The sequence below is a fragment of the Typha latifolia genome, chromosome 13, assembly GCF_019914945.1.
Source record: "Typha latifolia isolate L0001 chromosome 13, TyphaL0001v2, whole genome shotgun sequence".
Lineage (NCBI taxonomy): Eukaryota > Viridiplantae > Streptophyta > Magnoliopsida > Poales > Typhaceae > Typha > Typha latifolia.
In genome coordinates, this window is record NC_133098.1 from 4,942,697 (window position 1) to 4,967,244 (window position 24,548).

The window sequence follows — 24,548 nt, forward strand, 5'->3', positions numbered from 1 at the left end:
AAGAATTTATAATTGATCGAGTTTTTATAATAGCATTACATGTGCATCTCTTTTCGTATTTTTAGAAAGATTGATTCCGTTATTCAATCTATATATTCGAGAGGGTTAACCTATGTGATTTAGCTAGCTAGACTCTGAGCTCATAATCTTTTTAAAAAAAATACTATTTAACCTAAAAAATTTATTGAAAAAGAAAAAGGTAAAAAAAAAAGGTGGTAATTTGCAAAACAAACCTCCAAGAGCTACCATAAAAAGGCACCCCTTCCACCTCCCACATCTCAAACCCACACTCCTCTCTCTCCTCTCCTCTCCTCTCCTCGTATTCCATTCCCATGGCTTCCACCGGAGACTCCGACCCCAACTCCCCTTCCACTACCTACGTGCATGCAGACCCCTCCACGTTCCGATCCATCGTCCAAAAACTCACAGGCTACCCCAACAACTCCCCCCATTATAATGTCCTCCCCCATAACTACCCCCCTCTCCCTTCCGCCAAGCGCCAAAAGCTACAGGAGAGGAGGAAAGCTCCCACCAAGCTCGACTTAAATCTTCTCCAATCTCCACTTCATCTCTATGGGTTGTCGTCGCCGGTTTCTACCGTGGATGCCTCCTTCTTGGTCTCGTCGTCGCCGAGTACTCCCACCACGCCTTCCCCTTCTTCCTCTTCGACTACAAGCTTGGTTGCTTTGAGATTTAAGAAGGAGATCAAGGAAGAGAAGGCGATAGTGGAGAAGGGATTCTACCTGCATCCTTCGCCGAGGAGCCACGGGAAGAAGCCACCCAAGTTGTTGCCTTTGTTTCCGGTGGATTCGCCGAGGGATTCAGCTTAATTTAGCTTCTTCTTCTTTTTTATGTTTGTTTCCTTCTTGTGGCTGGATACATTAGGCTTAATTTTCTTATTCTGCTAGCTTAAGTTTAATATATTTTAAGACTTAACTTCTGATGGGCATTATAAATTATTCGCATATCGATCACAACTTATATTTTAGTCACAAACCTTTTTCGGGTATAAATAAGGGAGTATCCATTCATATATTATTTTTTAATTAAATTGTCATTCGAGTTGTGAGAAAGGGGGACACAGAGGAAACAAAGATATAATTTGGTCAGACATAATTAATGGAGGTAAATTGAGTATTCCTATGAAACCATGCTGATGTGGTTAAAAAAGAAGAAATAAATACACCAAAACGAATGAATTATTTTGAAATTTTTGCAGTGCTGGTGAAATGCAAAAGACCTTGTATACTCTTGTTATGTTGGAATTAGCCTACAGTGGTGTGTTTGAATTGAAGGGGAATTTACTGACTGTGTTATAGATGTAATAAATGAGACAATAAATAAATATTTGGTTCTCAAGGCCAGGGAGTAATCCAATATTAATATCTACAACATGGCCTTAGTTGGATCTAAGTAACAGCTATTGGTTCATGCTGAGCCTTGTAAGAATTTGAATGCAAAAAGTTTTAACTTTTGATTAATAAGTCAACTCATATACTACGTATTAATTCACGGGTCCTCGTATTTATTAATATGGAGAGATTTGGAAAAAAAAAAAGGAGTTGACTGGTTCTGGAAGACATGACATGACATGAGATCTAGCTTACTGGCAGTGCCTATCTTAATGCCTGTGCTTGAAATCTGACCATAGTTGACACTTCAATGTCTATGAGTTAATGCAGCACTATCAATATGCCGACATCAAGCACTTTTTTCAAATATTCTGCAATCAGAATGACCTGGCAAAGGAGACCTAATTGGACTCCGACTTGCTAAAATTCTTGTATTAATTTTTAGAAATTCTTGAAATTAATTTGGAGGTTTTTCTATTAGTGTTACTTTTCTTTGCATATTATCCTTAGGAAGAATAATAGTTATCTTTATGTGGTTTTTTTATAGCGAACTAAGACTCTTTTATCTCTCTTTCTCTCTACGAGAGCCGATGAATATAAGAGGATTTTAAGAAAATTTAATACGGCACACAGTTTAATATTATAAAAATCTATGAGAGATCCTATAGGATTAGAGTGAAAATATAAAGAGAGAATATAAATTAAATTTTTGGGTTAGGTCGAGAGTGATTTCTCTCCTTATAATTTATTTAGTGAAAGTGGTGGAATTTTTGTGGACATAGGTAAATCATGCACATACAAATTTTACTTCTCTTGTGTGATTATTTTTGTGCTTTTCTCCGTATTCCGTATATTTAGATTTGTGTGATATTCTTAAAATATATCAATTCTTAGGCACATTTTTGGTCTTATTTATAAATAATTTTTGTATCTCAATTGAGGGGGTGTGATAAAATTCTCACTCTTTGATGTAAGTTGCACCATATATGTATAGTTTGTTTGTAGAATGTATGTAAAATATTTGTGGATATTTTTTCTTCACAAATTATTTACACCACTGCAATACACTGTTTGTAGTACGTATGTTTACACTTTAGAGACTTCCATTCTAAATATATTTGTGTTGTTAATGTCTAACAATAAGGGAAAATATTAATTTCTTTGCTCTTTGTTATGTACAGTGGGACTGACTGATCTTTTTAAAAAATAATTTTCTTTATAAAAAGAATAGTCGAACGTAAAATAATACATTGGAATTGAGGAAAACAAAATATTATTTTTTAAGTTCAAATTTTTGACCATTCTAAGTCCTTGCACCAAATTTAAGTACTACGTGAACTAAAAGTGGCATGCAAATAAATAAGTTTGAAACTAATAACCTACTTAGTTTTTTGAGTTTATTAAAATATTATCCTTTGCACTGTAACACTTGTCCTAAAAGAAACTCAGAATTCCTCACCTTTTTATCCCAGTGAAGGAAGCCGATCGAAGGCCTTTCTTATGATGTGATACCATTGGTGTCTTTTTTATGCTCACAGTGTTAGTCCACTTGTACTTGGCTTTGCCTTTCTCCATTTCTTTCCTCAGATAAGGATAAGAAAGTAGAGATGCTACCAGCACTAACTGCTGCTGCTTAACTTGTAATTCAAGACTCGTAATTAATCGTAACAAATCATTAAAGCCAGTGGTTAGACACATGATTGTCTCAGTCTTGTAGGCTCCACTCAAATTGAAGGGTAAATTATGATTTACACATCTGTGGTGTTAGGCTAAAATTCAAAAATGGATGTATAAATTTTTATTTTTTATTTTATGTATGTCATTTAACCCCTGGTTGTGATCTACGTGCAGCTATTAGTTTTTCTATCCAAAGATATGGGAGAAGATATTTTTCGTCTAAAGTGTAAAGCATTTAATCATTTCCATTTTATCTTCTCTCCTTTTAGAAGATTTGTGACGTCCAAAAAGAAAAGGTGAGATTTTTGAGATGAAAGAAGTTCAAAACTCTATATTTTCACACCAAAAAAAATCTATTTTCTCAACTGGTTGTTGTCAATCATATAGAGCATTTTGGTCTTTTTCATATTAAAAATAACGTCTACCAAGTGATTGTATATATCTTTAAAAAAATTCTCACAACCACAAGGATGATCTCATTTAACCCTCATATGTGAGCATACATTAAAGACGGATCCTATATTAGAATTCCAAGTATCTATAGTAGGCCATATTATGCATGAGCAGAAAAAGCTCTGCAAGTGAGTATTCTAGAATATAGCAATTTATTGAATACAGATAACTCATGCTGAATACAAATAACTCATGAATTGAGAATGATTACTTCATTTGCATATTTAGCCTCGCATTGCATTATTTTCCTCACAGTACCGTACAGGATTCACATATTGCTTGCATATTTCCAGATTCCACTAGGAGTATCACCAGTCTAATGGATACAAAGCAACTATGAGCAAGAGTAGGACAGCTCAATGAGTTGCCTACAAAGGCAACCAGCATTGAAAAAGTTATTAGATGACCAAAATCATGTTCCCCTGAGAGATTTCGTGTAAATACTGTTGTAACCATGCTCTTGGAGGCAGCATTTCCAAATTTGTCCTTTTTTTTCCTTTCCTGGAGATATTGCTGTACTATGTCCGAGCACCCACATCGTTGATACAGATATGATGCCTCTGAGAGATCCACAAGAAATAAAAGCTCCTTTGCAAAGACAAGCTCCTCTCTGTAGAGTAATACTTGCATGGGCTTGAAAGCTCCAACACCAAGAAACTATATCAGTAACATCTTATATAACAGCATTATGTTCTTCGATGATCATATGGGCCGTTAGAAATGGGCAAACTATTCAGCTGACTGTCGTGCATATAGACTGCTGACTATACAATCCACTAACAGCACTCATGAATTGCTGTTTGCTTCTTCTTCTCTTTGAAACTACTGTAAATCCTTCTGTATCTTTGTTTCCTTTATGCATGTCTGTTGAAGCTTGGTCACCAGATTCATTCTTCAATGGGTTGCCACTCTGCTCTCTACTTGCTTTGCTCTCTGATCCATTTTGTTTTGTAATTTCCTGAGTTTCAACTGAAGTGTCCAAACTATCATGGACAGACCTCACTATGAAGTTAAGCAGAATCTGCCTAGCAAGCTCTGTCTTGTAAGAATTTTGTGTGCCACCTTTACCTTTGCTTTCCCTAGCTTTACCTCCATCACTGACTTTATTATCTTGTCTTTTCTGTTCTGTAAGAACTGTGTCAGCTTCCACCTGCTTTGTAAGGATTGGCAGATTTACCTCTGAGCTTAAATTAGTTACAGGATTTTGAGCATCTGGATCTTTGTTGGTATCATCTGGTTGTTGCCAAAGTTTCCCAGGCACAAACTCAGCAGCATGAGGATTCATGATGCTGGGGCTGGGACTACTCCTAGCAACAGTGTTTTGGCTGTTTGAGTAACCTTGCTTTCTACGGAAGGTATGACCACTACGATAATACAAAGTTGACCTAGGACCCCGAGGTACTCTAGTATCAACAGAGTGAGGGGAGGTGATTTCCATTCTCTGGCTTGGGGATGTTGAATGAGCAACTCTCATGTCATAAATTGCCGCTGTATTGTATGGATGAGGCATAGACAACAGTGAGCCTGGACTAAATGGAGGAGCTGAAGCTGAAAGTTTGCTTCCATTTGTTGTGTCTTTCTTTGGTCCTGATGGTTGTTGGTTCTCATTGCTCTCAGGAGACTTTTCCATTGTACTGACCATCTCCACTTGACTTGAGTGAATCTCTTTCTCACCATCATCACTTGTTATTTCCTTGTCCAATTCTACTTCTTTTACTTTTTTCTCTTCATCTTCCGATGTCTCCGGCAGATCAGTGACTTCCTCAGAATCAGGATTCTCCTCCTTACTTTCTTCTTGTTGCTCCAAAATTGGCTTCAAGACTGTGCCAGGAGGTGATACTGCTACTTCTTTGTATGATATCAACTTTGATGCAATAGTGGTGAGCCGACTGGAACCAGACACTTTCATGCTTTGTTCTGATTTAGCGTACAAATCAGAGGTCCTGGTCTGCAAGTTATTTGAGTCCTTTTCTCCTGTTACATATACAACCTTCAGACCTTTGCCAGGTGCAGAATCATTAGAAGGGATTCTTGGTTCTATTATGTTGCCTCTAAGTGCAGGTGATGCATTTTTCCTTTTGTAGCTATTACTCACATAATGTGTATTATCCGAGCTATCGATATTTAATTTAGCAAGATCTGGTCTTCTCCAGCCAAATTTTCTTCGCGTATGTCCAGAGCGTCCTTTTAATGTGGCCTCTTGCCACCCTTCATCAGAAAATTCTTCAGGGGATATTAAATATGCTTGTTGTAACTCATTGGTAGTTAACACATTGATTTCTTTAACCTTTTCTTGTAGGGGCTCTTCAGGTATTCTTGCAACAGTCTGTTTCTCTATTACTGTTTGACTGTTTGGGGATTCCACATCATGCTGGGAATCATCTACATTTCTGATGGATTCGTCTTGATTAGATCTGCTATTATTCTGCATTAAATATATTATAATGTGAAAAGGCAATAAAAATTATCTGAGGTCTCAGGTACATAATAAGACAAAGAAAGGGAAACACAAATGATTTTGATATTGTGAAAAAAATATTTCAAAACTGGTTATGCAATGTACTGGCAGAGAGTAAAACAAGTTACATGTGCTGAACATTTTTATCCAAAAAGATAGCTAAGATTATCTTTTTCAAAAAAGTTGACTGAGAATCCAAGGTAATCTAATTGTAATGCGGACATCAGTGACATATTACACAGACACATGTATTAGGTGCTATTCATTCTACAAGGGATTAGTTTTGAGTCAATTAGTTTTATTATACATCTATTATTTATGTGTTTAGAATTATATTTATTTTTAACAATTATTTAGGGTGTTGTTTGCTAATTATCATTGTAAGGTCCATATATATGCCAACTTTTTACTGAATCGAGGTTAATAAAAAAAATAAAGATTTTTTAAGATTTATCTCCAATGTAAATTTTGGGTATAAAACCCTAGTTGAGGATGGAGATATGAAACCCCATTTCTTTTGAATATGATGAGTTTCGAGTCACATGAAGAGATCACCATTTTGGAGGAACAAAAAAAACCCATCATCACTGCGAAACCACAAAGTAAGATCCAATGGTCACTAAAAGTGAAGTGTTCATGCATCATCCAATAGTTCATCATCACCTAAATCAATCTTTTTCTTCGTCAAAGGTGAGAAAAGAGAGAGAGTATGCTTGAAAAAGAAATTTTGAATTTCAAAATTTTAAGAATTTCGAGCAACCTAAACTTTGAAATTTAAAATTTAAAATTTTGGTGACTTATCATTTCTTTGAACAACTAATCTTTTTATCTTCCCCTAATCTTCTTAACAAATCCTAACTATGCAAAAACAACCCAAGCCTATCTCAAAGTTCAAATGTTAACTTTTCCCCCAAAATACAAAAATTCACTTTCTTTTCTCCCTTACCATAATTTCACATTTTAACTTTTTCCGCCAAAATACCAAATTCCTTCACCTTTTCTAACCGATTAAACCCAAATCCATATGAATCCAAACCTACATAAACCCAAATCTACCTAAATTCAAACCCACCTAAACTCAAATCCACCTGAATCCAAAGTCCAAAACCACCTAAGCAAACCAACTCAGCTCACCAACTCAACCCTATCCAAATCCATTAGGACTTAACCCAATCCAACCCATTCGCCTTAACCCCAAACCTATTCCCACCCATTAGCCTTATGTCATCTTCAACCTCAGTATATCTAAACCTACCCCAACCCCGACCCGGTTCCTTTCTTCACCAAACTCTCTACTCCAGCAACTTCTCCATCGATGTCATCGCCGCAACCAGTGCTCTCCACTAACGTTGACGCATCTTTTCTGAACTCCATTGCCTATCATCGTCGGCTCACAACCGCCAATCCCCATCTACTGTCGCAGCGTCCCAATCGATTCCCTTCTTCTCTCATTCCCATGATCGATGCCCATTCTAAAACTTAGGACAAATATTGACATGAAGAAGATTTAGGTACGAAACCTTAGCTTGAAAGTGAATGTGAAACGTATCCCTAAATATGATAATACTTAGCTCAATTGAAGTGACTTAGAATAATAGGAGCCCAATAGGTTATAGTATAAGAAAAGTCTCAACACATTGCTCAAAGTCACTAAAGACAAGTTTTATTATCAGAAAGATTTGAGTGCAAAATCATAGCCTGAGTGGATGTGTGAAATCTATGCCTAAAATCTAATAATATTTGGCTTGATTGAAGTAACTTAGATTGACAGGAAACCGTTGGATTGGAGCAAGACGAGTACTACAGAGGATACACTCAATAGAGTCGAATTCTCTCTCACCTGGGAGGTATGATGCAAACAACACTGATATATTACACGAGCATATGTATCAATGCAACTCCGCCTTCAAAGAATTAATTTTAAGTCAATTATTTTTATTATACATTTGTTATTTATGGTATTTAGGTTTTTTTTTTTTTGTAGTTGTCTAGGGTATTATGTGCTTCTTGTCATTGTAAGATCTATATTTAATATTTAGGCCAACTTTTTACTTAGTCGAGGTTAATGAAGAAATGAAGATTTTTTTAGATTTATCTCCAACGTGAATTTTGGTTGAAACCCTAGTTGAGGATTGATGTGTGAAACCTCATTTCTTTCTCCTTTCTAGCATCATCTTTCTTAGAATCCGAACAATCCCGTTGTTTCACATCAAATTGGCCTCTAAGAAAATTGGTTCTACCATTCTGTATAAGGCTATAAATAGATGGGTGGTAGCCCTCGTTATTGAGAAAGTCACTATCACTATCAAGGTCATCAAATCATGTGAAATTTGTCCTAGGAGACAAATTTCCTCACCTCTTCAACTGCGTAGTAACTCATAGGGTGATTGCCTTACTTCCAATTGTCACTACTAAGAATAGCACCTTATATACCTCAATTTGTCAAAAATGCATCAGTATGACAATGATTACTCAATAGTGTATGAAATGATGAATGTATTCATACTACTTGTGATTGAACCCTCCATCACAATTTTCATATGGTCGCACTGTACTTTGTTTTCATGCTACCAATTTGACATTATCACTGAAAGAATATGAAAATGGGAGCAAGATGATACCCTAGTGGCAAATTAAGGAAGATTTGAAGCCCCAACCCTAAGCTCAAATTAAGGAAGATGATACCCAGCAAGTATGTTGAGGAGAATGATGCAAAAATAATGAAAGCACAGAATGCAACAAGATTATGGCCCAATAAGCCATGTTATTGAGAGGGCTTGCTCATGTTGTCTAGCTCACTTAACCTATGGCCTCTGATACTAAGTTAATTGTTCTCCAAAAGCTCAAGTCTAACATTGGCAAATCTAATCATGGTTTTGAGTTCCAGCCAACGTCGATGGATTTTATTTGAGAGCATCCAAAACCACTCAAAAACCGGTAGAATCACTGACTCTAGAGCATCTTTCGACCTTTGGTCAATATCTGCTCATTCGAAGTACCAATTTCAATTACTAGTTCTGTTTGAAACTGCCAAAACCGAAAAATCCATGATTTCAAGTTTGATACTTTTGATTAAGTTAGAGTGTAAGATTTCTCTCTCACCTCTCTCTCTCTCTCTCTCTCTCTCTCTCTCTATAACCGGAAAAAAATTGAAATTTCTAATAATATGTACAACAGAATGATCCACTGTGTTGTCAACCAATGCATTCCTTTTGTTTCTCTTAAGTATGCAGGTTCTTTATCTTTGTTTACTTACATCCTTCTCTAGCTAGAAGCTCATTTGGTCAAAAGCCTATCAATCAGTATATGCGTTGGCTTTTGGATGTTCTTGATTAATTTCAATAACTGTTGGATAACTTTCAGTTTCAAAATAAAATCAGATTCCTACAGCTACAGCTTTATCAACATTGTGGGAACAAATTCTGCAGTTCAATAATTTTTTCATAAGATTTTCTGGATAATAAAAATCAAATTCTTACAACTTACTAACATTTTGGGAAGAAATACTGCATTTACTTTAGTTTAACTCATGGTACCTTATTTTGTTGAGTAACTTCATGTAACTTATATTGTTTTAAAAGAGAAATAACAGGAAAGAGACATAAGCACCTTTGCACGCCGATGTTTTCTTTCTGCATATCTCTCCTTTGCATCTTGATCTGGGCTTATGTAGTCAAGGAGATCTGATACACTGAAAATTTAAAAGTTCTAAATCTGGAGAAAGATAATTTTAATTATTAAACAGTTAATAAATAGTAATAATTCATACCTGAGGTGACCTTTGCTTGCAATAGATGAATCAGGCTTTGGAATGCCTCTTCGAGAAGCCTCTTGCTGCTCTACAGCTTTTGACTCAAAATATTCGAGCCACGCAGCTGCATCCTGGATGAAAGATACAACAGTCAATTTCCAGTTGCACGCACAATATGTGCATTAATATTTACATATAGAACATAATTAAAGTAACCTGAGTACGAAGATCCTCAGATCCAAGTTTTGCCTGAAGTATCTGTAAAGTCGTTTGTTCATGTTGCACACTTAGGGAGTATGCTTCCATCATAGAAAGAGCTATAGCTATGGCATGGTAGCTTGCAGCAGTCTGTCATATATAATAATATCAGCAAATAGAAATGGTGTTAGTGTTGGTGTTGCAACAGTGAAAGCTAAGAGGATATTTAATATTTATTACATTCAAAAGCTTCTCATTTCCAATTAATCTGTACTTTGTATATCAATTTAAATGGCCATAGATGCCCTTCCATATGCTTCCAGTTTTATTTATGTACTTCTTAAGTTCTTTCTAGTTTCTATGCATCCTATACTCACGTATGTACCTATGCACCCAGAAATCTACATAATAAAATAAGAAAATCATACACACAAAGACAAACACAAAGGCATACATGTCTGCACACAAAAAAGTAGGAGAGAGAAAGAGAGAAACTGACATATGTGTGTGTGTGTGTGTGTGTGTGTGTGTGTGTGTGTGTGTGTGTGTGTGTGTGTGTGTGTGTGTGTGAGAGAGAGAGAGAGAGAGAGAGAGAGAGAGAGAGAGAGAGAACCTGTATGTGATCAGCTCCCAGCAATCTCTTGTTGCACTTAAGTGCCTCATGCAGGTATCTGAGTGCAACATGAACATTACCCATGCCCTCTTCCATCATTGCCACATTTATATAGGTTGCAGCAGAATTTGGGTGTGACAGTCCACATGAGAACTGTAGAAGATAGAGTGCACGATTCACATACCTGGAAATGAAGGCATCAATAGTCATGATCTTCTTTCATCTAATACAGTACTAAAAACAGATACTACTGCCAGCTTTTCTTTGACAAATGATGTTCATAATTTGTAGGGGTCCTTTTCAAATAAAGAGGTGAAGACTATCACTTGATAGTAACACTACCAGGACATACTTCTCTATGCGCATACATGTGAATTTTACATCTCGGAGTTAAAGACCATCTTAACAGAAAGGTTTTCCAGATTGTTGCATAACAGTACCATAAGATTGCTTTACGAAGTCCGAGGACCTTTAGTACCATACCGAACCAGCAGCCTTCGTGCCAAGCGACGACCGCCCTTGTCCCTTTCCTTTTTCCCAAGAATTTAATTCTAATTAAATAAGAGAAATTGACTCAAGGGTCAAGACTGCCACCAGTATTTTCTCAGTCCATCTCATCTCCAGAGTTGAGAAATGAGAGTTTATTTATGTTGCAGTTCTGTTTGAATATTTTTGTCCTCCTAGCCTCCTAGGCACTGCCTCTATAGGAGGCTCATGCACTAGATAAATTTTTAAGGTTCTGATCTAAATTTCTGCTGATAAAACTCTTAACACTTAACAAGACTTGGCTTGCTTTTGAAAGCAATCTCTAGATAGGATTCAGCAGTTTTGACTTTTCAGTTTACACAAAAGATATTATCCTTAGATATACTAAATTGTTCAATAAACACTTTCATCAGCTAGCTTATGTTACACGGAAGATTTCTACATTCAGAAAGTCCAGAAACTTAACAGTATACAGAGTCATAAAAGTTGCAAGGCTAAATTTAATGAAATATGATGCTCGTGTCATGTTGGATGGATGAATATCAGAGCAATGCTCAGGACCTACCCCACTAATTATTCAGAGGCAGTAATTTGTTGACTTAAAAGATCCTTAGACCAAGAACATAACAAGGAAAACCATGCCAGGCAATGAAACTAAGAAAAGAAATCAAGTAAGACAAAGGGGCCTCAGGTGGTGGTGAAATACAGGTTGACTGCGGTGAAGATTTCTAAGTGGATTACCGAGTCTCGTTATCTGGTTTCTCAAATATCCCAGTCTAGGCTATTTTACCCATATTGATCTGAATGGATAGGCTGACCAACTTAGACCAAACAAATCCAAAGAATTTTTTTTTTCTATGCCAAGTCCATAACCAAGGTTTCGGGAATGGTTTGCAACTTTGCATTTGCATATTATAATGCATTAACTTCTAGCTAGTTAGTTCATCACTGTAATGAGAAGTGATCAAAATTCAACTGAAGTTATCAAGGTCTATCTGCAGTTTTTGCATCTGTTCCTATTGACCAGTGGCATTTAAGTGCTAACCTTTGGCCATTCCATGAGTCTTCCTGATTTCTCAAACAAACAAGGAAAGCATTGAATGGAATCAACACCAAGGAAATATTGAACAGCTTCTAGCACATAATTTATATGAGAGAAGAGAGAATTTGATAGGTAGATAGACTCCCATAAACTGCTGAGATGCAGATTGGCGCATGGGAACTGTACTGCATGTGAAAGAATTTAATGTGAAGGATTTAGTAGATGGTCACAGTCTCACAGATTCAATTGTTGACTGTGATTAGTGATTACATATATAATAAGTGCACGGTAGTATGGCACTCACATGACCTACATGCAGTTATAACTTATAACCCAATTGCAGTAACTGCGGACAAGAACAAAGAAAACTAGAAGATGAAATTATGTCCAGAAGTGTAAAGAGAACAAGCTAGCTTACAAGGATAATTAAGATAAAACAAGAAATATATGATAGAAGAATAGATAATGCTAGGAACCAAGGGAAATGTTTACAGGTCTGCTTGTTCACTCACAAAGTATTAACTCAAGACTAGAGTTGTACGTCTTCACCACCCAAAGATGAAAATTCCGAGGCTCTACACTCCAAGGTAGAGGCAACAACTAGAGTTGCAGAAATAGGTGGGTCAGATAATCTTGAAAAGGGTGGTTATACTAAATCATAGTCATAACAGGTGTGGTTCTCTGAATGAAAGTTCAAAAATCCTCTAAAAGACTGATAAGGGCTACTACCTCACTGAGGTTTTGTGCATTCAAGTTAGATAGACTTATTGCAATCATCAGGTCATCAGAGGCTCAAGTGGAGAGTTGTAGATCCAGAATCCAAGATTAAGTCCACAAAGACAAGAGCGCAGGTCGTAATTTTTACAAACATAAATTCCTAGAGGTTATGGTAGAGTAGGGGGTCTTCTTGTGGCTTCACTGCCTTAATCCTCATGGCCTTATACTGTACTACTGCTGCCCACCAAAACATCCAACAGTGAGTTGTCATTATCGTTGCCACCAAAAACCGCTCCCTCTCCCTCTCCATCCCTTTTCACTTTTTCAGTATATTTTAACAGCTCCACCAGCAGAACAGCAGTTACATGATGTTGGCGCAAAGATTAGCGCTCTTATAAGTGATAAAACTAGAGAAGTGAAAAACTATGACATGCAGGTAAGAGGCAATGTCATTACGACATTTAGCATGATAATAATCTGAAATTATACAGCATCAGTTAGTACATGTAATTAATAAATGTAATTACTGAAAGCCAACGATAACATAGCAGGAAATTGGCACAACTATTATTCAGCGAGTACTGTTCAAGTAACCCATATATGATGTAAAGATTCTACTATAGATACCTGATTGTTTCTATTTAACCCTATACTTCCAATTTCGTTTGGCAAATTACTGAAGGAGACAACATCTAGTTATAATTGAAAGAGAAAATCAAACAGAGAAATATAATACCACAGATAGGATACTTAAGAATGGTAACTGATCTTTAAGTAAGACTTCTTAGAAGGAAGGATTCTAGCTGAACTTACTTCAAAGCCAATTCAATGTGTTGGAGTCGATAGTAAAAAACAGAAAGATCCCCATAACTTTTCATTGTTTCAGGATGGTCAAGGCCAAGCTCCCTTTCATTGATATCAAGAGCCTTTTGCTGATATATAGTAGCCTATAAAACACGAGAGGAAGTTCAGCACAATCTGACTGCTACTCATGACGGCTTATCATTCATAGTCTTAGGATCTTAGGTTTTAAAGATTTAGTATTCATGCCAGAGAGGGAAGGTGATAGACTGATAGCAAAATGATCATAAAAACAGGATATGAAGAAATTGAGATATGCACTATCATGTCTGATTTCTGAACAGTTTTGAATTGTACTATTATTCATGCACATAACACAAGATCAGAAGGCATGCAAGAATCTAGTATTCTTGACTGTCAAAGAAAACCATAATAATTTTGATTCTCATTTTAATCTGTGCTTATATAAGGAAAAACACAAATTGATACGGTACATCAGCAAATAAGCAGTGTAGCACATTTGCATGTAAATGCCATCAAGAATATATATAGCTGCTCAATTATTACCTGATCAAAATCTCCAGTATGATAAAGAACTACTGCCAGTAGACTGTATGCATTAGCAGTCATTCTATTATATGGCCCACAAACCGCTATCAATTTCGACAATGCCTTCAAAATAATGTAGAAAAGGTGTTAGAAGATCATAATGACAAATTTTTTAACTGAATCCACGATCAAAAAAGGTGAGAGCTAGAAATAGTTCCTGCACCTTTGTGCCATAACTGACAGCATCATCTAGCTTTCCTTTATCCAGTGCTGTCTTTGATGATTCCAGTAAGTTCCGACCATCTGCAGAGGAACAGACCTTGTGCTGTAGCAAAGAATTCCAGTATTTCAGCAAACACAATTGGTAAAAGTCTTTAAAAAAGAGTTGTAGTATTATATTTATATTCTGGATCTTACTTTGTAAACAGGAACCATGCTGATAATATCAGATTTCTCAAATGGGCTAGGGCTATTCATGTCATAGTCTCGAGCAACCAATTCCAGTCCAACCTGTATCAGATCATGTCAAATATATCAGTTTTAAGAGGGGATGACCAAATATTTGCATCTTACTCTAGATTTTCATACCTTATTGCAAAGTCCTCTGAGAATTACAAACTTCCGTAGGTGCTGAAATTCATCTTTTATCCTCCAAGAAAATCTTTTTGAAATAAAGTTTTCAACCCACTTCTTCATAAGAGTTTGTTCTGTAAGAGAATCTTGGTTATCATTTTCCTCTTTTGATGAACCAAGCAAGATGTTCAATGTTTCGGCAATTGCAGAAGACAACTCTGATAAATTCTCGACTGCTGAGACAACAGCACGTATAATGTATTTGAAAGCTCGAATAACCATCTCATGAATGCATAGTGATTGTATATGGGGTTGCTTCTCTGCAAGCTCAACCTATTTATCAAAGAGAAAATCACAACAAGTGCGTCTATTCTCAATACAAGAGAACTTCAAGGAAGGCTAAAGGACCAGTAAACGAGATACTTGTACTCACCACGTGCCCTAAGGAGGACATATTAAGTCCCCGTGTATGCATAAAATCAGTTAGGGTTCTTCCGTCAACTGGAGAAAGCTCAAGTGATGCAAAATCTGCTACCTAGAGAGAATGTTAACAACGAAGTTAGTCATGAAGGAGTAGAAGAAAAGAAGTGAGGTTTTAAGACAGCTACCAGATCAAACATTTACCAGCTTTGGAAGTGCAACATCATCATAAAATTTATGTGCCATCTTGATGAGCTCATCCGCTGACTGTTTCAAGCACCAATACAAAGCCAAGGGTGAAGTGACTTGTAGGAAGACTGATACCAAAAAGTACTCTTGCAGCATCCACTTAAAGATTTGATAGGTAACAGATATTACAATCATTATTCATTATAAAATCTATCGACTGACAATAATAATCTAAAACTTCCTCCTTTTTTTGCATCCCAGATGATATGCTACATTTACTTGGTCTTACAATTAGCTATATAATGATCATAACCAATATCCAACTAGGGAAGAACATCATTTCATACATAATGCGTATAAATGTGCCTTCCGCAAGACATGATCATCAACATCAACATTACTCTCATCTAATAATTTTCCAAACAAATAAAGGTAAGCAGTACAAAATGAGAATTAAACGACAACTGTTTATGATAATTAAATGTCAACTACTTATAGAAAGATTAACCACATCTTTACAATTGCAGATGAAGACATTATATCTATAGTTCGAAGTATTGGTGGAAAATGATAAAAATCGACCATCCGAAGGTGTCGGCCATCAGCAGATACATATCTGTTGCATCAACCGTATCAGCCGAAGATAAACAATTTTAATACCTTTTTTAATGCAAACTAGATGTGGGCTGGATCCTAGGTTGGGTATGACTTGAATCCAACTCGAGACATCAATCCTAATGTCTCAATGTGTCTCGTTTTACATCTCCCACCCATTTTTTTTCTCTATTTTCCTTTTTGTTGCTATACTTCTTTTTTCTCTCCATTCTACTCTTATCAACCTATTTCTTGTAACACCCCCTACGCTCAACTCTGTTGTAAAGATGGTTGTTAGCGTCATCAGCAAGTGGCTTTCAGCCACCTTTTATTGCGAATGTGATGATGATGCAGAGCATATATACTTACTAAAATAATCTGAAATTCAATATTGTCCCTAACATTTTTCACTTTTCGATTTATGTTGCCACTATCTTATGTGAGTAATCTAAATTTTCTTACTTGTCTATCATTTTTTCTGAAGTTTTTAAGATCTCATATGTTTTATATCATTTCTTGAATTAAAGTATTTAAAAAAGAGACTCAAACCAAGATGTATGATACAAGGGCAATTATTGTCAAGACATCATTTTTCCAACGACTATATGTATGCTATTACAGATATTTAGAAAAACCTTGATGTATCCTTGTCTCCACCATCCTCATATTTTGTCAAGCTACCTTGTTCTACTTTTCTTCCTAAAGTACTAGATCTGCTTTATAACAAACTTTATATTGACAATTATTTCTGATTTAATTATTGTGTCTTTGTGCCATATGAAACATTTTAGTAATATTTGATTTGTATGTGCATGTTTTCTTGCAATATAAGTTATTTGAATTCAACAAAGGGATGCTCAACTCATCAAAAGATCCTTAACGATCATATGTCGATGGCATTTTTAAGTACTTAACATTCAATACATAGAAACAGATGGATGAATGCATTCAAGTTTGACTTCACCAAAAATACATATTTGCTAGCAATCAGGATCGTTATCTTACCTTCTGATGAAGACCAGTCTCAGAATCTTTCAAACGGGAAAAGGCATCTTCCTTAAGAAATTTCCTTACTTCAGTATCTTCATTGGATTCAAACTGTTTTAGATTCTCTAAGTCAGGTGCAACTGTTACAAGTATGTTGCTACTCACAGTCTCTTCCTTTTCAGACCTGCTATACACATCTGTTCTCTTTTTTATTTTCCGTAACTGCTCAAAATTTTCTCCAAGACCTTTAACAACTGATTTAACCTGAGGATCTTCACTCTTTCCTTTAGGCTCCTCTGCTGCTGGCGTCTCCTTTTTCTGTAAGTCTTGCAACCAGCAAGCACCAAGTTCCCATCTGATAGACCTGTCGGTAGTGCTAGATTCTTTCTCTAGCTTGATCAAGCTATCACTAAGTACTCTGCGCACTAAATTCCTGATTGCACTAACAGTATGACAGCCAGACAGGCACTGATTTCCCTCATGTCGATCCATATTGGAAAACTTGCTGAGGACAATTCTTAAGCTGAAGAAATATTCCACAATGAGTTCACATATACTTTGATATGATTCAAAGAAATTAAGGGAGAATTTAAGGTTATAAATTTTATTGAAAGAGAAAAATTATATGAAACATATAGCAGAGGTTCGCTCTCCATTGTAAGGTACACGAGAAACATCATGACAAAGATGGTAGTAAAACTCTTATTATTTCTTTGAAAATTTTTTTCTTTTTTTGGAAGAAACTTGTTTCTCTGATGAAATGACATCTTTTTGGAAGTTATTGCAGCTTGTTTCCATGTAAAGAATCAAAATATTTTGATACATTGTGCACTTTAAGACAAAGATTTGCAAATGCATTAATATTTATTCATATAACCTGTTGATGTTCAGGGCATTGGAACCTCCATCTGGTTGATCATCTACATCGATGTGCTGAATGTCATTTTTAGTGCTCCTTATAAGTCCTGAAACCTTAACAGTTGCAGTATATCCACAATGCTTAAGAATGACAGCTCCTAATGTGGGTGTGTCCTGAAAAACATGTGTTAGATCTATTGATACTAATTATGGCAGGTGGTAGTATTAAATAACCAACTTAAGAAGAATCACTGAGCCGTGAGTTCTTACTTTAACAACAGCACTCTCATCAGCAGTCAATCCTTTGAGAAGATTTCTTAGGGCGACATCCTTAGGGCACATATTAAGTAATGCACTCCCATCGACTTTCTCGTCCTGCTTCAAGCTGGCATCTGCCGGATCCCTTTTAATAATTATGCACAAGTCACCTGTTTGTTCTTCATGAATAATACCTCGTGAAGTAGTTAACTTCAGATTGGAGTCGATGAGACAATGTATTGCTGAAACAGCCTTAAATATTGCTGTATCCACAAAAAGACTGTGCAGTAAGAAGGCCTTCCTGTCTCTTACAAGTCTCTCCTCTTCAGTTTTACATGGCATTCTTGCCAAAATTGAAAACTCTGTTGCCCACCGTCGTTGATCATATTTACCATCTCGTCCATGACCACCTCCATTCCCTCCCCAATTCTCGTCTTCTATCGGCAGTGAGGGGCACTTTGAAGAAGATTCAACAAATATAGGAGGGACAAGCCATGTATTGGCACGGAATCCATATGGAAGATTACCAAACTGAAAGGTGTAAAGATTTTATTGTCAGCAGAAAGTTCTACAAAAGAGAGCATCATCATTAGTTCAACTTTGAAGCAAATTACTGTAAACAAGTTTGGCGTAAGAACCTTATTATGTTCAACAAAAGCCTTCATTAAGGACTCATAAGCCTGCATGTAACAAAGAATGATTATGATATTAACCTTCCTTTCCAAAATGGAAAAAAGCAAAGAAGTGACAGGTATTTATCCTAATCAGAACTGGGACATTTTTTACGAGCAAAAAAGTAGCAAAGCAAGAAAATTCTTGTATGTAACTATTCTGTGTATGATGAGTAGTTAAGTTGGAAAATGACTGTTGACATTGGAAAATATGACTCCATTTGTATAGAGCCAAAAGGTAATACAGTCACACACATTTGCAAATGCACTACTGAGTTGCTGCAGAAGATCAACAAGGGAGTGCCTCATAACATGTTGTTTCCCGGTAGTACAAAATCCTTGGGCAGAGGATGTTACATTTATAATCTTCCCATTACAAACTTTCACCTGTGTAATGCAAACAAATGCAACCTTAGTTACTATAAAAATGACAGGAAGATATTTCAATGTGAATGAATCAGAACCCATCATAGTAGAGAGGAACAACCTAAACTGTAAAGTAATATATATATGATAGTATAATATAATTTAAGAAATCAACCTAAAACTTTTAGAGCATTGCTAGAATATTTCATTCATCTATTATATCTACAGACACCTTGGATAATTCGATTTAATATTAAAGTTCATCAACCTGTAAAACTAGTGGAATGCAATCTTTCTCATTTGAATAAGGTTATAAATAAACCAAACATATGACAATCAGGCCACTTTTGGTTTTCCAGAGAACAATATGTTCTTGGAACAAATTGTAAGTTATATGGAACATAAAACTGACCAAGCCGAATGCCAGTGAGCTACGCCAATCTCAAGATTAGCTTATTTATTAATTGATTCTCTAATGACTCCAATATCGAGCCAATTTTAAGACGAATGACACCCTAATTTGACCGTCACAGTGTTAAGGACAGGCCAACCAAGCAACAGGTTTACAAGTATAAATTTCTTTTGAGCATTTCCACAAATAAGAAATGTGCGCCGTTATGAATACATTCCACGCGAGAATCACCTCAATTTCAAAATAATCTCCTCCCCGCCTCCTTCCATCAATCTCACGCCTCCGCAGAACTGCCAATAAAAGGTAGAAACTTTACCAATACCCACCAAGCCAAAATCCCAAGCAACACAAAATAATCATCGTATGAGAGAAGAAAAAAAAAATCGTACATTGGATAGGAGAGGTCAGGTGGGAGAAGGAGAAGAAGTCGTAGAAGTCGGCAAGTTTGGGAGGTGGGTGGATGGCCGCCATGTCGAACTTCTCGGAGATAGCGGGGATCGACTCGGGATCTCCGGGGACCGGAGAAGAAGACCCACGTGGCGATCTGCCATTTGCTGCAGTGTTGACGGTAGCTGTTGTGGGCGTAGTAGCGGTAGGAGGAGAAGACGAATTGTGCTTCCGCGATTTGCCGACTCCATCTTTGTGCTTCCCGAATACCGTGGTGGACGCCACGATATCTAGGAGCCTCCGCACGTGCGCGATCGCCTGCTCCTCCGTCGAGTAGTCCTCTGCCACGTGCAATGCCGATTAGAGAAATGTTACCTACGTTAGAGCCCAATGGCCTCGGCCCATGGGCCATAATTAAGGGTGCATCGAAAATCGTGTGCTATCTTTTTTCCTATGAAAAATTTATACCTAACACCCTACTTTCCAACGTAATTGTATTTTATACCTTACATTTTTATTATTTATAAATTGAGCTATGATTTAGCTAATATGTGTAAAACATACCTAAGGTTAGATTTAAACTAACACCATGAGAATATTCCATTAAGTAGAAATAATTTATTTCTAAAATAACTAAAATGTCCTTATTTCTAAAATGATTAAAATACTCTTAGTGTGACTTGGTTGAGGGTATTTGCATAATTTTCTTAGTATAGTTAACTTAATTCAGATATTTTCTTAAGTTTAACTAACTAATCTAACGATAAGGTATTTCCTATATATTTACTTATTAAAATATAATAAACTATAATTTTATTAAAAGATAAAAATGTTATATACAAATATAAAATATTATATAATTATCATTAAAAACATTTAAAATATCATAGTTGCATTGCATTCTTTAAAATATAAAAATTACGATCAACATCATATAACTCTTTCATAAATGTCATCATATCAGTTAAATCTATTAAAATACTATTAAAACTGAACTTGAATTATAAAGGACCGTCCATCTTGCTCATATATAAATTACTTTAAATAGTTATAAAATCATACAATGTTAGACAATATCAAAAAAAAATATAGTGATAAATATTTTAAACTCTAGACTTCAACAAAGAAGAATATATCCTAATTAAATGTAGTGATAATTAAAGTGAATTAAAAATTTATTAAGACCCTAATTTTTGACCCAAAATTAAATACTAAAATAAGTTTATTTGAGTGCGGCCTTCGTTACGCTAATAAATTCGACATTTTACTTTTTAAAGTTCGTCAAAAACTCTTTACAACCTCCAGATTTAAAAGCAAAAGAGGAAAAGTGTTAACGGAATTTAATTTTGCATAAAAAACTGAGCAAAGCTGCGGTTGTTTTATTTTCCATTCAACCCCCTAATTTTTTGTGGTCCGTAAGATATACGTTGGGGATTGCGATAAAAGCGCCCATAAAATTTGACTGATTGGATGCCCGAGTGGATTTCATATTTTGTAGGGTTTAAATTGTAAAATATCCGTCTAACTAATATTTGCTATCGACGCCTCCCTTTTTCTAATTATTATGCAGGAAAAGAAATTAGTTAATAGATCGTAAGAAAAAGAGCAGGGGGCGAAATGAGAATAACGGAAAAGGAGAGGGGGTTAAAATAAATATGCAAAACAGGAAAACGTGCACGACAACGACGTGACGTGCTCCGAGTCCCGACAACCACGTGTTATTCCACAAATATTCCCGAATTATATATATATATATATATATATCTATATATGAGCTAGAGAATAATATATCCAAATTATTTATTCACATATTATTTAGATTAAAATATTATAAAATTAGTGATATAAAAAATTATATATTTCTCTATATATTTAGATTTTAAAATTTTTAAAATTTATTATATTTATATCATAATTATAGTAATTAAATTTATTATTTTTGAAAGGAATTCATCTCCCATCCCAAAGATTAAAAACTCAAAATCTCTTATTTTTTTAGTTTCAAGGTGAATTAAACACACAATAAATAATTAAAACAGCAATAAAAAAAATAAAAAACTCTCATAATTGTAGTACATTTTACGCGTTAGGTGGCCATCTTGTCTCATTAGTTATTATAGCTTTAAACCAAACACTCCAAACGACAAAGATGACAAAGATGTGGTGAAAAATTATGGCCGTTGGCAGAGGGGAAAAAACCAAACACGTCAGTGATAGCTCCTGTCTTTCCAAAGCTTCTTCTTAATGATTAGGTTAGCAAAAAAAATTAAAAATTAAAAATTAAAGTGAAATTAAATTAAAAAAATTTACGGCCCATTATGGAGTCACTGTTAATGCTAATATTTTATGGGATTATTTAATGGTCTACCAACGGACTAGGCTTTTTTAAGAGAGAATTAATTTAAATTATATACACACATACATATATATATATATATATATATATATATATATATATATATATGTCACTATGTAAGTCTAATTATGAGTTCTGGGAGAATCTTTAGATTTGGTAACGTCCAAAATGGCACCAGATGTTTGAAGAATTCCTTACCGTCAAAGATACTTCTAATAATCTTTTAGGAAATTTTATAATTTATACCTTACCTTCCCTGTTATTATCAATTAACATCTTTATCATATGAATAGCTAAATAAATAAATAAAATTATATTTCATCCATTTTAGAAATAAAAAAAGGTTCACATACCTAAATATCACTCTTTCCTCCCCCCAATATTATTTAAATATTTTGAAATATTCTTTGATGAACTAATAATTCGACCCGAGAGCCAATAAACCGGTGACCTAATTTCTAACTGCATCAACATAGATCCAATTTCCCTAATTAAACTTTTTTTAATTAAAATTTCCCTAATTAAACTTGCATATGGTCCATTAGCCAACCAATTGAAAGGTGCATGGATGATAGTTATTTGTACGGTTAGGGATGCAGGGAATCCAATCATACCTAAAACGGCATGTACGTAGTTAAAGCCTGACGTACCCTTCTTAAATTCCTCCTCAATATTTCCAACTAAAAACTCCAACTTGATTACAATTTGTCTAATTGCAAACTATATTCAATTGGATATTATAACATATATCTCAACAAAATACCCAAAAAAAAAAAATCTCAGAATTTTATCAAAAGCACCCTACATTTTACCTTTATTATTATTATTATTATTTATATCATACTATATTTTTTTCTAAAAAACTTATTCAAGGATATTAAGATCATTCAGCCTCTATTGTTAACTTATCTCATTTTTTATGTGATAATAAACAACAATGTGTTTTCAAGGCATTAAAAGTAAAATACAATGATTGATTAACGATAATAAAAGTAAAATAAAGGGTGTTAATGACAAAGTTTGCTTTGTTTTTTATTTTTCTTTAAATCGTATCAAACCTACTTAGAACCACTTTTTGAAAATCGAATAACAAGTTATAAGGCAGGTTTACCGTGAATACTAAAAGACAAAGTTTAAAATGCGATTAACAAATAATATAGGGTGCGAAACGAAAAATATACTAGAATCAGTCACTACTTACCTTCCACTATTCTCAGAACCGATGGTTTTAGAGTCACGATTTCCACGCCGTCGGTTAACCGGTGCCCACGGACCTGCCATGATAATTAATCCCCCATTTTTTACATTAGCAAATCCTAATCCTCCCCTAAAAAAGATAATTATGAACACTAAAAATAATTACCACATGAGACAGTGAATAATTTGTGAGGTGGCAAGTCTCTACATGAGAGCCCAACAACTTCCTCACATCCAGAATCCTATCAGTAGATATTCCCTAACAAAGAAGAAGAAATTAGCAATGGATTCAATTTAATTGTTCCAGAGAATATAAACTTAAAGAAATGAATGGAAAACAATACCTTGAGTGTGACCTGGGAGTCATACGGGGTGACCACTGTGACATCGATTACACTCGGAACAACTGTAAAGATTCATAGAGAGAGTTGAAAGATAAGGAAGGAGGAAGGAGGAAGGAGGAAGGAGGAAAGAGGAAGGGGGGAGGAATAACTTTTGCATTCGTATCCAGAAAGTTTGGAAATTAACAAAACAAAACCAAAAAAAAAGTATTAAAAAATAAAAAGATTTCAAACGAAACCAACGAGACCTTTCTCCTCTTTCTTCTTCTTCTCTCCTTTGCCTCTGTTTCCTTTGCCACGGCCAGCCTTCGGAGCCATTAGAGAAAGATAAAAGAGAAAGAGAAAGAGAGGAGAAGAAGTTTGAGGGGTTTTAAGAGTAAAGAAATAAGAAGAAGAAGAAGAGATAGATAGGATAAGGAGATGTGAGAGGGATTTAATCTCACTCACGGATTTCTCTTCAATCCTAGCCTCTCATTCTTGGGTTTTCTCTTCTCTTCTCGGCTTCTTCTCTATAAAAGGCTCTAATAAATGGGCCCTAGGGGGGGGGGGGAGGCCTGAGGACAAGATGGTCAGAGGGATATTGGGTTTGAGCCACGTGGAAGGCACGAGGTGATTAGTTGGTGGATTTGTTCTACTGGGTGTCAGTAATGGAATCTGATTGAGCCAATCAGGTGGAGGGTGAGCCCTAATTAATTCATGTGGTTTGGGTCTTAATCCATTGTGTAGTTTTCTATCACTGGGGTTGTCCTGGAATACTATTTTTCCTGAGCTTTGGATGTTTGACACCTGTCCTCACTTTTAATCTGGACCGCCCGAATTACGAGTTAATGTTGTAATATAAG

General features: G+C 35.5%; 2 protein-coding genes across 2 annotated transcripts; one reads left to right on the forward strand and one right to left on the reverse strand.

The window, feature by feature from the left end:
* Positions 1–332: 332 nt before the first annotated feature.
* LOC140800167 (VQ motif-containing protein 11-like) lies at positions 333–830 on the forward strand. Its single transcript, XM_073154828.1, has one exon. It carries the CDS (start codon positions 333–335, stop codon positions 828–830), a length of 498 nt encoding a protein of 165 aa, XP_073010929.1.
* A 2,752-nt stretch (positions 831–3,582) lies between these two features.
* Positions 3,583–24,205, reverse strand: LOC140800385 (protein REDUCED CHLOROPLAST COVERAGE 3). Its single transcript, XM_073155135.1, has 23 exons — positions 23,955–24,205; positions 23,710–23,771; positions 23,532–23,624; positions 23,370–23,442; positions 19,815–20,153; positions 19,657–19,715; positions 18,903–19,034; positions 18,615–18,656; positions 17,989–18,507; positions 17,738–17,892; positions 16,879–17,383; positions 15,295–15,357; positions 15,104–15,205; positions 14,686–15,003; positions 14,515–14,607; positions 14,321–14,422; positions 14,116–14,220; positions 13,561–13,694; positions 10,503–10,686; positions 9,908–10,039; positions 9,710–9,822; positions 9,550–9,631; positions 3,583–5,907 (listed from the first exon to the last, which is right to left on the reverse strand). The coding sequence occupies exons 1-23, from the start codon at positions 24,022–24,024 to the stop codon at positions 4,216–4,218; spliced, it is 5,169 nt and encodes a 1,722-aa protein (XP_073011236.1). The 5' UTR covers positions 24,025–24,205; the 3' UTR covers positions 3,583–4,215.
* Between the last annotated feature and the right edge of the window lie 343 nt (positions 24,206–24,548).

Coding starts and splice junctions, on each gene's coding strand:
- LOC140800167 (XM_073154828.1), top strand. CDS start 333: ATGGCTTCCACCGGAGACTCCGACCCCAACTCCCCTTCCACTACCTAC.
- LOC140800385 (XM_073155135.1), bottom strand. CDS start 24,024: ATGGCTCCGAAGGCTGGCCGTGGCAAAGGAAACAGAGGCAAAGGAGAG. Junction 19,716..19,814: donor CCTGACCTCTCCTATCCAAT/GTACGATTTTTT, acceptor TTTTATTGGCAG/TTCTGCGGAGGCGTGAGATT. Junction 15,358..16,878: donor AGACTGGTCTTCATCAGAAG/GTAAGATAACGA, acceptor TGCTTGAAACAG/TCAGCGGATGAGCTCATCAA.